Source organism: Leucoraja erinacea, chromosome 22, assembly GCF_028641065.1.
Source record: "Leucoraja erinacea ecotype New England chromosome 22, Leri_hhj_1, whole genome shotgun sequence".
NCBI classification, from domain to species: Eukaryota; Metazoa; Chordata; class Chondrichthyes; order Rajiformes; family Rajidae; genus Leucoraja; species Leucoraja erinaceus.
Window position 1 is genome coordinate 2489351 of NC_073398.1, and position 13490 is coordinate 2502840.

At 44.4% G+C, this 13490-nt stretch overlaps 1 protein-coding gene across 1 annotated transcript in view; it reads left to right on the top strand.

Moving 5' to 3' along the window:
• The window catches only part of lta4h (leukotriene A4 hydrolase), a 55203-nt gene that overhangs the window by 25370 nt on the left and 16343 nt on the right, over positions 1-13490 (top strand). The window contains exons 6-11 of the mRNA XM_055652763.1: positions 1645-1697; positions 2985-3057; positions 3907-4047; positions 6046-6069; positions 6762-6832; positions 10824-10935. Of these exons, the coding sequence (XP_055508738.1) occupies positions 1645-1697; positions 2985-3057; positions 3907-4047; positions 6046-6069; positions 6762-6832; positions 10824-10935 (474 nt within the window). The remainder of the gene's footprint in view (positions 1-1644; positions 1698-2984; positions 3058-3906; positions 4048-6045; positions 6070-6761; positions 6833-10823; positions 10936-13490) is intronic.

Below are 13490 nucleotides of genomic sequence, written 5' to 3' on the forward strand. Positions count from 1 at the left end.
TTTACATTAATTTATAGGCCAAATGGAAGGAATTTAGTGTTCAATTGCTGTAAATTAAAGTCAATTTTAAATCGGCTTTCTAGTGGGTTCCTGTGAACGCGCTGGTTTAGAACGTTCACATTGCGCTGGATTTGTGCCCTCAAATGCCCAGAAAAATACTGCGGGATATAAAGAGCCCAAAATTAGCTACTCGCTATAGAAAACTTTATATACAGGGTTCTTAAGAAGCCCCTTTTAATGTAAAAATAAGGTACATACCTTTAATTGTTTGCTTTATAAAACCCTGGGGCTGCGAGAGGTTGCGGGTTGAGAGAGTGATTTTTAAACTACTATAACTATTATACAAGGCCATAAAAACTAATAATACCTTTTGCGACGGGGTCTTTCAGCGATTTTTCGTTAATGATTTACTAGGCTGAACATTTTCGATTGCAACAGCCTAGTAAAAATCGCGTTTTAAACCCGCCCCCTCTAAACAGCGCCAAAATCGCGCACACGGGGTGGGGCAGATTCTCAGACACGATTCAGGTAAGTTATGTAACATACCTACTTAACACACTAAAACACAATCCCGATTTTCAGATTATAGAGTCTCAGTCATGCAGCATAGAAATTGGTCCCAAATTGTCAATGCTGACCAAGATGTCCATCTGAGCTTGTCCCATTTGCCAGTTTGATCCATATCCTGCTAATTATTTTCTAGTTATGTACCTCTTCGACTGGTCTTAAACATTGTAATTGTATCTGTCTCTGCAGTTTCCTCAGGCAGCTTGGTCCCTATATTCACCACCCTTGGGTCCCTTTTAAATCTTTCCCCTCTGACCTTAAATTTACACCTCTAGTTTTAAATTCCCCTACCTTGGGAAGAAGTGTGATCATCCACCTTATCTATGCCCCTCACGAGTTTGTATGCTTCTATATGGTCACCCATGAACCTCCGACACTCCAGGGAAAAAAAAGTCCCAGCCTATCCAGCATCTCCTGAAGCTCTCCGTTCATGATAACATCTTCATGAATCTCTTCTGCATCCCTTCTAGCGTAATGACATCCTTCCTACAGGAAGTATGACCAGAATTGCACGCAATATTCCAAGTGTGATCTCACCAACATCTTATGGAGTTGAAATATGACGAACGACCCAACGTATGTACTCAATGCCTTGACCAATGAAGGAAAATGCGCCCTGTCTACCTGTGTCGCCTCCTTTTGGGAATTATGTACTGATAATTCCCTTGATCTCTCAGTTCTACCAGGGCCTTGCCACTTTCAGTGTAAGTCCTGCTTTAGCCAAAATGCATCACCTTGCACGTGTCCGAGTTTAATTCCATCTGTCATCTCTGGGCCCATTTCTCTCGTTCTAGACCCTGCTGTAATCTTAGGTAACCACCTTCACTGTCCTCTGTACCACCAGGTTTGATGCCATCTTCAAACTTACTAAGCGTATTAACATTGTCATCTAAATCATTAATGCAGATGACAAACAACAGTGGATCTAGCACCAATCCCAGTGGCACACCATTGTAAGGTGAAGTTTGTGTTGGATTTTGTGATCATAATGACATTGCTTGTTCTAAGTAACAAATTGCCAATTTGTGACACTAGCACAATAAATATAATTTCTAATATAATTGCATTTCTCTGTAGGTTCCAATACCAAGCTACCTGATTGCTCTGGTGGTAGGATGTTTGGAATGCAGGTAATTTCTTAAATTGATCATTGTTCTCATAGTTCTTAAGTAGCATATGCAGTGAACAAGACCCAAGTGCGGACCCGTTGGGCCCGGTCCCTCAAGGCAATATTCCACCACAGACGGTGTAGAATTAGAAGCAAATGGCACCTGTTGCATTGTATGAAAATCACTCCATGATGGCCACTTTAAAATAAAGTAGCCAGTGCTTCATTCCAAATTTATTCATCTGTCTAGGAAAACCCTCTAGCTGCTCCATCGTGGCATCTAATTAGCCCTTCTGCTATCTTATGGGTTTAGTTTTGTGCTGATACATGGATCTCTACTTAATGTAACTTGCTGCTCAAGCAGTGTGACTGGGATGGGAAAAGCTAGGTCAGATTACCATTTTCTGAGCTACATATGCCTAAAAACCATGTACAAATTCCCTGTACATTTTCCTTTCTCGTGTGGGGAGATGGGAGGTGGAAAACACGACTCCATGTGGTATTGATGGATGCACAATATTTTCTTGATCAAACCAACAATCCCAATGAGAGCAGTAGTGAAGTCGCTTCTTTTACTGGACATTGCCACATGAGAAAGTATCGATAACTTGATTGGCTTTAATTTCACAAAACATCTCAAGTACGTCACAAACATAATTAAAACATGACGCCAAATAATGAAGAAAATATTAAAATAGATGGCTAAGTCTTGGTCAAACTATAGTTAACAACTTTCTACAACAAGGAGACAGTGGTACATGCATCTAGGGAGGAAGTTATAGCGCTTGGGCCCGAGGAATCGGAAAACATGAATACTAATGGTGGAAGGATTGCATACGTGCAAGGATCTCAAAGGTTTGTAGACTAGAGATGGAAAGGGCGAAGCTATGGAACAATTTTAAGATTTTGCCTTCCACCACAGTGAGGAGGTGTTTGGTGAACTCACTGTGGTGGATGTTAAATTTGTGTTGATTGTGTGTTTTTGTCATTTTTTAAATTATATGTATGACTGCAGGGAAACAAAATGTCGTTTAGACCGAAAGGTCTGAATGACAATAAACAAATCTAATCTAATCTAACTTTAAAACGGGATTCAAAATGTAAAATAAAAGCCTGTTAAGCAGATAGCTATATCACCAATTGTTTTAGATTCTAACGGTTAGAGAAGGGATTTTGTATTACTTTTAAATGTAGTAATTTATCTATCATTTTTTGTCACGTCCTGAAGATTAATAAAAGTGTTAAATTCTATAGACGTATGCTTGTCTTCCATGTTAATTATTTATATAACACTGAATTTACTTTGCAGAGTGATTGGTCCAAGGTCTCGCGTCTGGTCAGAGAAAGAGATGGTGGATGCTGCTGCATGTGAATTTACAGAGGTTTGTTTCTTGTGCTATTGGATACGCACCTGGAATGTAATTATAGTGCTGCTCTGCTGGTTTTTTGCAAACTTTGATATGTGGATGCATTATTCGGTTGGACTCATCTGCAGTTGGTTACACTTTCTACTATTAGGTCATATCCTTAGTACTTGCGTTAAGCTTTACCTCTGGTGTCTATGATTTCCTTGCCCCTGCCTCAACCAGATGTGCTGATGGTCCCTTGGTAACATCCAAAGACATGGTGGCAGTTTCCATGTGTATTCCAATAGTACCCATTTCTACCGACATCAACTAATTCAGGTCTACTTTAATGAATTGCTTAAGCCTTCAGTTCCAAATATGTGCAATTTGTTCTCTAAATATCTTTGTATTTGGAGAACTGCTTCCTTCAAGACCCTGTTTTTGATTGTCCTCCTCCCCGGGGTGGATCAGTTCCTTTCTAGTCAGCCCTCCAGGTCTATTTTTTCCCGTGTAGAAAAGCAAGGAAAATTGGAGGGAGAGTTGTTGAACCGCACACCAGAACTCTGAGCATTGAGAATAAGCCATGCACATTGAATAGTATAATAAACTGAACAGGCTTTGTACTCATATCTTTGATTTTCTGCTCTCTCTTGAGTAGCTTTGGAGCAGGGCCTGGATCTGGGCCAACAGCTATTGGAATATGGTGGGGAGAACTGGGAGATTGTCACCAATTTAAAATGGTGTGCTGTCTCCTCTTAGACTTGCGGGGATACATTTGTTGCATAAGGGTTGTTATTGAAGCGATGCTCCCAGTATATATAACTGACGACGCAGACTACCTTCCTGCGACTTTATGTATCCTAAATACATTTTATGTTGTAACAGACGGAAACCATGCTGAAAACTGCTGAAAACCTCGTCGGAGCTTATGTGTGGGGACAATATGATCTTCTCGTCCTTCCTCCCTCATTTCCATATGGTGGAATGGAGAACCCATGCCTCACCTTCGTAACACCAACTCTGCTGGTAAGATATGAAAAGATATACTAGACTGTGGGACCCATTGGGTCCCAGTCACACAGGAGGCCTGGTCCCCCAACGTAATCCATTCCCCAACGCAATATTCCACTACTCACCCGTTCCCCCAATGTAATATTCCACCACTCACCCATAGCCCCTAACTGCGCAGGTGCGGCTGATGGTTTCCCGTTGTGACACCCCTGACCCCCCCCCCCCCCCCCCCATCCACTCTTAGCGGCTCTCCAGCGGCGCAGCCATTCCCGCCCATTGGGTTCTCATTGTGACGTAGAACACGCAAGTATTACTGTGCAGGTGCAACTGACAGGCACGGCAAGTGGAAAAGGGATTTATGTAAATCTTAAAATGTGAATAACTTAAAATATAACAACAATTTAAACGTTGAAGATGGGGTTTATTCAGTCCATTCTTACTTGTTGCGTCTCTTGTTGCGTTCTGCAGCCGGGGAACGGCTTCAGTTGGGGGCTGTCGGGAGCCGGTGGGGGGAGCGTCCTGCAGCTGGGGAAGGGCAAGGCTTCAAGCAGGGCCTTTGGGGGGGGGGGGGGGGGGGGGGAGTGTGCACCATGGCCTACTAGACTGTGTGCAGCCGTAACCTACTGCTGCCTACCCCTGCTGCAACCTACCCCTGCCGCTCCCCACTGGCTTCAGTTGGGACCGGTGAGGAGCATCCTACAGCTGGGGACGGGAAGGCTTCAGTCGGGATGGGGGGGTTGGGGGGGGGGGGCCAGAGCTTCCTGCAGCCGGGGAAGGGGGACAGCTTCAGAGATTGGGGGGGGGGGGGGGGGGGGGGGGTAGGGGGGTAGGAGCCTCCTGCAGCCCGGGCAGATGGGACGGTTTCAGGAGGGGGCTGTTGGGTGCCGGTAGGGTGGGGGGGGGAGTGCCCTGCAGCCGGGGGAGGGGGATGGCTTCAGACGGGGGCTACCGTGGCCTATCGATGTTGTGGCCTATGACTGCCGTGGCCTACCGCTGCCTCTCCCCACCGGCTTCAGGTGGGGACCGGTGGGGAGCATCCTGCAGCTGGGGACGGGGACGGCTTCAGGCGGGGGCTGGTGGGGGGTGCGGGAGCATCCTGAATCTGGGGACTGGACAGCATCAGGGGGGGGGGGGAGTGCTGCCGTGGCATACCGCTGTGAGGCGGGGTGGTTGTGGGAGGGTGATGGTGGGGTGGGCGGTGTTGGGTTGTGGGGGGGGGGTGCTTGTGAGGGGGGGGGTGTGCGTGGGCGTGGGGAGAGAGCTCGGTGAAAAGATGGGGGTTGTTGGGGAGAGGGTGGTATCACGGGGTAGGGGCAGGAGCCAGCGAGGGGGACCAGAGGGGTTGGGGAAGGGGCTGGAACACACGGTGCGATGGGGACTCACAGTGGTCGCTGGTCGTTCTCCTCCGCCGGGATCAGATTCTCCGCTCTCTGTTTGGCCGGGCCGGGCTGGGCAGTTTCCGGTCCCTCCGAAAATTGTGTCCAGTTGGAAACGTCCGCCGGCCATCCTCAACTCCAGAAAAGACGCAATGGTGCATGAAAGGGTGGGCCGTTCTGTGGAGTGACAGGAGAAAAGACCAATCGTGTGGTGCTGAACGGCGGGAGAGGAAATCAATCTGCGCTCGCGCGTTTTTTAACATTTTTATACCTCCCTAACTTTTACATTAGACCACCGATCGGAACGAAAGTTAGTGCAATCGCAGAACATGAGAACGGCGAGTAAGCTGGCAAAAAATCGTAGCGCTATCCCATGCTCTTTTTGCGCAAATAAAATGACCGCGCAAACCGGAAGATAACAAGATCAGACCTTTACTTATGTATAGATTTTTGGAACGTTTCTGTGCTTTTCGCTCAAAATGCTTGTGTCCCTGTGAATAGAACTGAATCTTGGAGTTGATCATTTTTTTGGTGTGACAGAATTTAAGGCAGCATCACAGTGCCATCATGAATTTTTATTTCCAGTTTTTCTTGCTGAAGTTTGCAGAATGTATAATATGTTTTTGTCTTCTCCTAGGCTGGTGATAAAAGTCTTTCTAATGTAAGTACACATTTACTGTGTCTTCACGATGTGTGATTATTTTCAAATGAATTTTACTAAGGGAACTTTGGTGGTACCATTGTTGGCCTATGCCATGACTTGAATAAAAATATCAAAGTAAGGATCTCTTGCAAATTGAGCAAAGTTAACATTTATTTCTGATGCTTCTGATGAACTTTAGAACTTTGACTGAGCTACTCATGAGAGGATGTAATATTGAATTTTTGAAAGATTGATACAGGTTGAACCGATTTTCTGGCACCCTCTGTTCCAGAGCCCTTCTGGCTTACGGTTTATCGTGATTAACAGAGATCATGATATAATAAAATGATAATACACCCCTTGTTCGCTAATGACACCCCTCCCGTGTCTCTAAAACACCATGGAGTGCCAGAAACTGAAATAAAATACATATAAAATGTAAATTGAGTGTGAATAGAATGGCCAGCCGACCAATCCCTGGCTCATACCATTTCCATGGCCACTCCCAACTTGCAGAGTGCACCAGCGAGCTCTTTAAACACCGAAAGGATGATGTCTAAATGAAATGAAGATAGCCACTGATTATAGGCTAATTGTGGGGAATGAAATACCTCTTCAGCTCAGCTAGGGCAGCTGCTTTCACTCACTGCACAAATGTTACATGTTGAATGTCAAAGTATTAATTGAATAAACAAAACTTTTATTCATAGGTAATTGCACATGAAATCTCCCACAGCTGGACAGGAAATCTGGTCACCAACAAAACTTGGGAGCATTTTTGGTAAGTATGTATGTGAATCATGTCTGGAATTTGACTTCATCTTGTATGGTTGCTAATCATGAAGAGTCATAGCTTCATAAAAGAGGCCCTGCGGCTCAACTTGTCCACGCAGAACAAAGTTTTTTATACCTATATTAAACACAAGAGGATAGCCAGGGATAAGGTAGGATCTGCCAGATGGACTGCACCCTAGGGTTTTGAAGAGGTGGCTTTCGAGATTGAGGAGGCATTGATAGTGATATTTCAGAAATCCGTAGTCAGGAGTGGTCCCAGATGATTGGAAAAGTGCCAATATTCCTAAGCAGCCTAAACTGAATGCTGGCATTTATTTCAAGAGGGTTTGTATACAAAAACAGGGATATAATGATGAGGCTCTATAAGGGACTTGTAAGCAAAGATACTAGAGGAGGCCGCATTTGGAGTACTGTGAGCAATTTTGGGCACCGTATCTGAGGAAGGATGTGCTGGCTCTGGAGAGGGCCCAGAGGAGGTTTACAAGAATGAACCCAGGAATGAGTAGGTTAGCCTCTGATGAGCGTTTGTCGGCACTGGGCCTGTGCTCGCTGAAGCTCAGAAGAATGAGGGGTGACCTCATTGAAACATACAGAATATTGAAAGGTGAGGATAGAGTGGATGTGGAAAGGATGTTTCCACTTGTGGGAGAGTCTAGAACTAGAGGTCATAGCCACAGAATTAAAGGACGCTATTTTAGGAAAAAGATGAGGACAAATGTCTTTAGTCAGAAGGCTGTGGAGGCCAAGTCAGTGGATATTTTAAAGGCAAAGATGGATAGATTCTTGATGATTACACGTGTCGGAGGTTATGGGGAGAAGGCAGGAGAATGGGGTTCGGAGGGAGAGATAGATCAGCCATGATTGATTGGTGGGGTAGCCTTGATGGTCCGAATGGCCTAATTCTACTATTCCTTACGACCTTATGATCTTTCAAGGAAAAAGGAGGAAATTTGTGCTTGGAGTTCTGGATGGTGGCGAAGTACTAAATTAGTACTTTGCATCTATTTTCATGAAAGAGCAAGACAGAGAGATCAGTGTGGAGAATACTAATATGCAAAGGCAGTTAGTGATTAAGAAAGAGATGTTCAAGAAGAAACTGCAGATGCTGGAGAATCGAAGGTAGACAAAATTGCTGTAGAAACTCAGCGGGTGCGGCAGCATCTACAGATCGAAGGAAATAGGCCTTCGCTCCATAGATGCTGCCGCACCCGCTGAGTTTCTCCAGCAATTTTGTCTACCATTAAGAAAGAGATGTTGGGGCACTTGAAGAACATGAAGATGGATAAATGAACAAACGATTGTGGGGGCCTTGATGATGATCTTTGTGTCTTCTCTAGCTGCATGCTAGTTCCCAGAGGACTGGAGAGTAGCCATAGAGTCTTGCAGTGTGGGGAAAGGCTTAGCTTCCCAATTTTTTATTTGAAACCCTTCTTAAATAGAAGCACAACATTAGCCACCCTCCAGTCTGCAGTGCACCTCACCCATATCTAATGATGGCGGCGCTGTAATGGCAGCGGCCCCTGCAGTTCGTCTGTCCTTTAAAAAAAAAAAGATTGTCGCGTTCACTGTGTAGTTTGCTGTGGTTTTTATATTGTTTTTAACTGTATATATGTGGGGGGGGGGGGGAAACATTTAAATCTCTTCTCTGCACGGGAGACCCGACCATTTCCCTGTCGGGTCTCCGTTGTCATTGGGGCCTAGCACCGTGGAACGGCCTCCAACCGGAACGACCTGGGGGCTATAGACGGAGAACCTGCGGACTTACCATCGTGGGGCTGGCCGGCCTCGGAGCGGGGAGTGCTGCGGTGGCACGTGGCTGCGACCAGACTTCAGAGGCTCTAGCTGCAGGCCTGTGGATGGTAACATCGGGAGCTCTTGGGTCCCTGGTGGGAGACCGTTTTCGGAGCTCCCGGAGTGACCGCTTCTCCCGCCCGAGTTGCGGGGCTGAAAACGGCTCAGAGCGGGGCCTGACATTGCCCGGCGCGGCTTTAACGGCCGCCAAACTTGCCATGGCCCACCGGGGACTCCAACGTCAAGAACCGGAGCAGGGCCTTACGTCGCCGGCGTGGCGTTAACGGCCGCGGGACTTACCATTGCCCGCTGGGGGCTTTAACAATGGGAGAGGATGGAGAGCAGGGGAGAGACAAGACCTTGCCTTCCATCACAGTGAGGAGGAGATTCACTGTGATGGATGTCTGTGTGTATTGAGTTGGTTGTGTGTCTTGTGAAATTGTTTCTTTTTGTTGTATGGCTGCAGAAACCAAAGCTCCTAACGGAAAAATAAAGTTAATTGTATTGTATTGCATTCATATATGTAATCCAGGACCTACGATTTCTAGCTTAGGGCGGCATTGTCACTTTACGGTAGAACTGCAGACTTACAGTGCCAGAGACCCATGTTCAATACTGTCCATGGGTGCCGTCTGTATGGAGTTTGTACGTTCTACCTATGACCACGTGTGTCTTCTCCGGGTGCTCTAGCTTTCTCCCACACTCCAAAGATATACAGTCTTGTAGGTTAACTGGTTTCTGTAAAATTGTAAACTGTCCCTAGTGTGTCGGATAGTGTTTGTACAGGGCGATTGTTGGTCAGCGGACTCGGTGGGCCGAAGGGCCTGTTTATTATGCCCCTGTCCCACTTGGGAAACCTGAACAGAAACCTCTGGAGACTTTGCGCCCTACCCAAGGTTTCCGTGCGGTTCCCGGAGGTTGCAGGTGGTTGCCAGAGGTTGCAGGTAGTGGAAGCAGGTAGGGAGACTGACAAAAACCTCCAGGAACCGCACGGAAACCTTGGGTGGGGCGCAAAGTCTCCAGAGGTTTCCGTTCAGGTTTCCTAAGTGGGAGGGGCATTACTTGCCTTCAGGGAAGATTTTGGTTGTGGTAAAAACTGATCCAAAATATTCTTAATATTCCAGCTATCCCTTCTGCCCTCATGCAGTTAAATCTTTGATCTAGCGGATAACTAGATAGAGTTTCTCTGGTTGAGTCTTTTTAATTCCTCTCCTACAATTCTTGATTTTGGTTTACATGGTGACCTTTATTATGTTGAAGCTTTATAACTAAAATTCACAGAGTATGCTCTCCTTCGGGCCATTTACTTTGTCTCTTTTTCAAAGTAGGCAGCAGAATTTATTAGGTGAGGTTGTTCCATTCTGGTGCAGCATTCAATACTGGTAAATGGGTTCTTGTATTTAAGGATCAAATGATTCCGTTTGTTCCCGATGGAAAAGATGCAACACTGTTGGGTCTCTGCCTGTTTGGCATCCCTTTTTCAAGCAGCGTTGGTTTTTAGCCAAACGATTATCTCTCCATGTTCTAGTCGCTTCTCATTAGTTGTCAATGCCTCCCAAATTGGAATCGTTTAAGGAAAAAAAAATGCTGCATTACAGATAATTGGTGTCCTGAAAGGAAGGCTTAAGGAGGAATCTTAATTTGTCATTAAATTATGTTGGATATTTCAAAGATACAGTTAATGTTGTTAATATCACAGCAGCAGATTTATGCAGGTATGGCATATCTGTATTCACATTAACAGTGACTGTATTTGCTTGTTTTCAAGAGCTGACTTGGCTGTATCTGTTACATTGGTAGCTTCCATAAAGACAGGCCATGTGGAAAATGTTGCTTGGATTTATTTCAGAGACTTGCCTGATTCTGTCTTCTAACATGTACCAATTTTATTGTAACCAGCAATTTAAAGTCGTTCAATGTTATACTTCAATTTTTTAATATTATATTACTATAGAGTATACCTGCACGATCTAATACGATTGCCATAGAAACCTTGCTGCACCAATTAGATGTGTTGTTTCTAAATTATGCTCCATGTGCTGGTGTTAGCCACTCTTCCTGTCCGACCTTTCATGTAGAATATCAGAAAGTATTCCAATGTATTGGTCTGACAACTTTCAATAAGTATAGTGAGTTCTTGGGTCACATTTGATGGCAATGAATCATTTTGTTTCTATTGACATTAGGTTAAATGAAGGCCATACAGTGTACCTGGAACGCATGATATGTCGGTGCATGTTTGAGGAGCAAAGCAGGCAGTTTGTAGCGCTTGGAGGTTGGAAGGATCTACTGGAAGCAGTGAGTACATTATTTGTTATAGTAATCCTAGTAGATGCACGATGTTGTACACTGTATCAAGTTATATTCCTTTGCTTTAGTGTGTTTTGTATCGTTCAGATGTAGGAGCAAAATAAACACCATGAGCCTGCTCCATCACTCAGTGAGTTCAAAGCAAATGCAACCTTGGCCTCAAGCTTGCTTTCTTTCCTGCTTCCCACATCTGTTGTTCCAAACTGGATGTGGATGACACTGTCTCCATTGCCTTATTGGGAATTCCAGAGATTTACGATCTTGCCAAGATCTTATGCATTATAGCAGAACTTCTATTTATGCTTTGAAGCTTCATTCCCTTTGCAGTAAAGGCTAACATTTAATTTGCCTTCTAATTACTTGCTATGCCTGTTGTTAGCTTTGTTGTTTGTACATTGATACATAATTCATTCTCAACCGCAGCATTCTGTAGTTTCTTTACATTTAAATTATATTCTGTCTTTGTTTTCCCTGTTGGAGATAAAAACATCACATCATACTGCCAAGCTTTGTCTCACTCACTTGGTATCCCTTTGCAGACTCTTTGTATCCTACTCACAGCTTGCTTTCCCGTCTATCTTTGCCTCATCAACAAATATGGCTACTTTACTCATAGTTCCCTTAAATCCTCAAACAAATGGTAAATATATGAGACCCAACATTAAGCACTGGGGCACCTCACTACTTACAGCTCGCCAACCTGAAAATTGCTCATTTATCTCACTTCTGTTCATTAGTTAATACTCTATCCACAATGACACATTACCTCCTATGATGCAAACTCTTGAGCAGTAACATAGTAGTACTTTATAATCATAATAATCATAATTGTAATTTATTGGCCAAATATGTTTTGCAACAAATGAGGAATTTGGTTTGCTGTACAGTCATACCAAAAAAACAACAAGACACCCAATTACATAGAAAATTTGACATAAACATCCACCACAGCGGCTCCTCCACATTCCCCTCTATGATGGAAGGCAATAAAGACTTATCTTTTTTCCTCCCGCGGTCGGGGGAGTCGAACCATCCGCAGCCGCAAATCGAGCTCCCACAATCTATGCTCCTTCATCAGGGCGGTCGAACTCCTGCAGTTCTGAAGTCGGTCGCTAACCAGGGGACCGTGAGCTCCGTGATGCTAAAGTCCATAGCTCTCGCAGGTTGGAGCACCAAAGGCCGACCTCTGGCAAAGGGATCGCCCACTCTGGGATGCTAAAGTCCGCAGGCTCCACGGTTTAGGAGCTCTAGAAGTCCCAGCAAGAGGCCGCCAGCTCCATTGATGTCTATTCAGAATCCAGACGCACTCATAGACTGGTTTGCTTTTTATCTGTTGCCTTGTTACTTTTTCAAAACTCACTTGTAAATTTGTCAAGCGTTATTCCCATTTCATTAAACATTTGATTGTTCTTAATTGGAATATGATTTGGTTAAAAATGAATCACAGCACATTTCCCATATCAGATATTGTGATCAGCATCCTGATGGATTTTTGTTTCCTTTCTTTCTTGAGTACGTTTATTACAATTGGAGCTATATATTCACCGAGGACAATAATTCTTCTCCCCCCCCCCGCAGGGTCAAGTGCTATCGTTGATTTACACGTAATTGTAAGTGTTTTTGCCCCCACACACTTAATGCAGGGTGAAACTCTAGCTTAGGATAGATAGACAAAGCATGAAGTTACTTTGTCGGTAGCACCAGCTGATTGGGAGAGTATCGGACATTCCTGATGGCAGTGGTAAAATCAACAACTGACGTTTATGCAGCACTTGCATGCAGGCTCTGTATTTTATCCCCACTGATCCAACAAATTGTTGCAGTTGAAGAAGGGCACTAGGCCAGGAAATGTGTCTTGGGGGGTCTTATTGGAGAGAATGACAAAGGGGTTTCGAGAATTCTAGACGTTGGCTCTCAGATGCTTAAAGATAAATTGAACAAGTAAGCGAGTCAAAAACTAATTACCAGATGGTCCAAAAAAAGAAGCTATCAAAGCAGTTTAGCAAGGTCTTTGTGGGTATAGAAAACATAGAAGCTTAGAAAATAGGTGGCCATTCGGCCCTTCCAGCCAGCCATTCATTGTGATCATGGCTGATCGTCCCCGATCAATAACCCGTGCCTGCCTTCTCTCCCCATATCCCTTGATTCCACTAGCCCCTAGAGCTGTGTAGGTATGTGATGGTAACTTTGTGAAGACATATCACTAGTTCGTACAAGTAGCATTTTTCAGACAGCGGAGGGTGCTATTGTCTTCTTTAAGTTAAATATGAACTTTATTGCAATCTTTGTGGGTTTTTCTCCTCATTCTGTTTGAAACAAAGGCGAGTCATTAATTCCCTTTTCGCGAGAGTACAAGATTATTTATAAATTCTCACTTAAAATCTGTATGTTTGTAATGATATGGACATATGGAACTGAACAAATCTAGTGAATAGAACTATGGTTGCATGTTTTTGACAGCAGGGCATTGATCCTTTCATTGAATCATATGTTTGTGGCTTAACATTCAGTTATTCTAACTATTCATTAAAGAAATATCATCT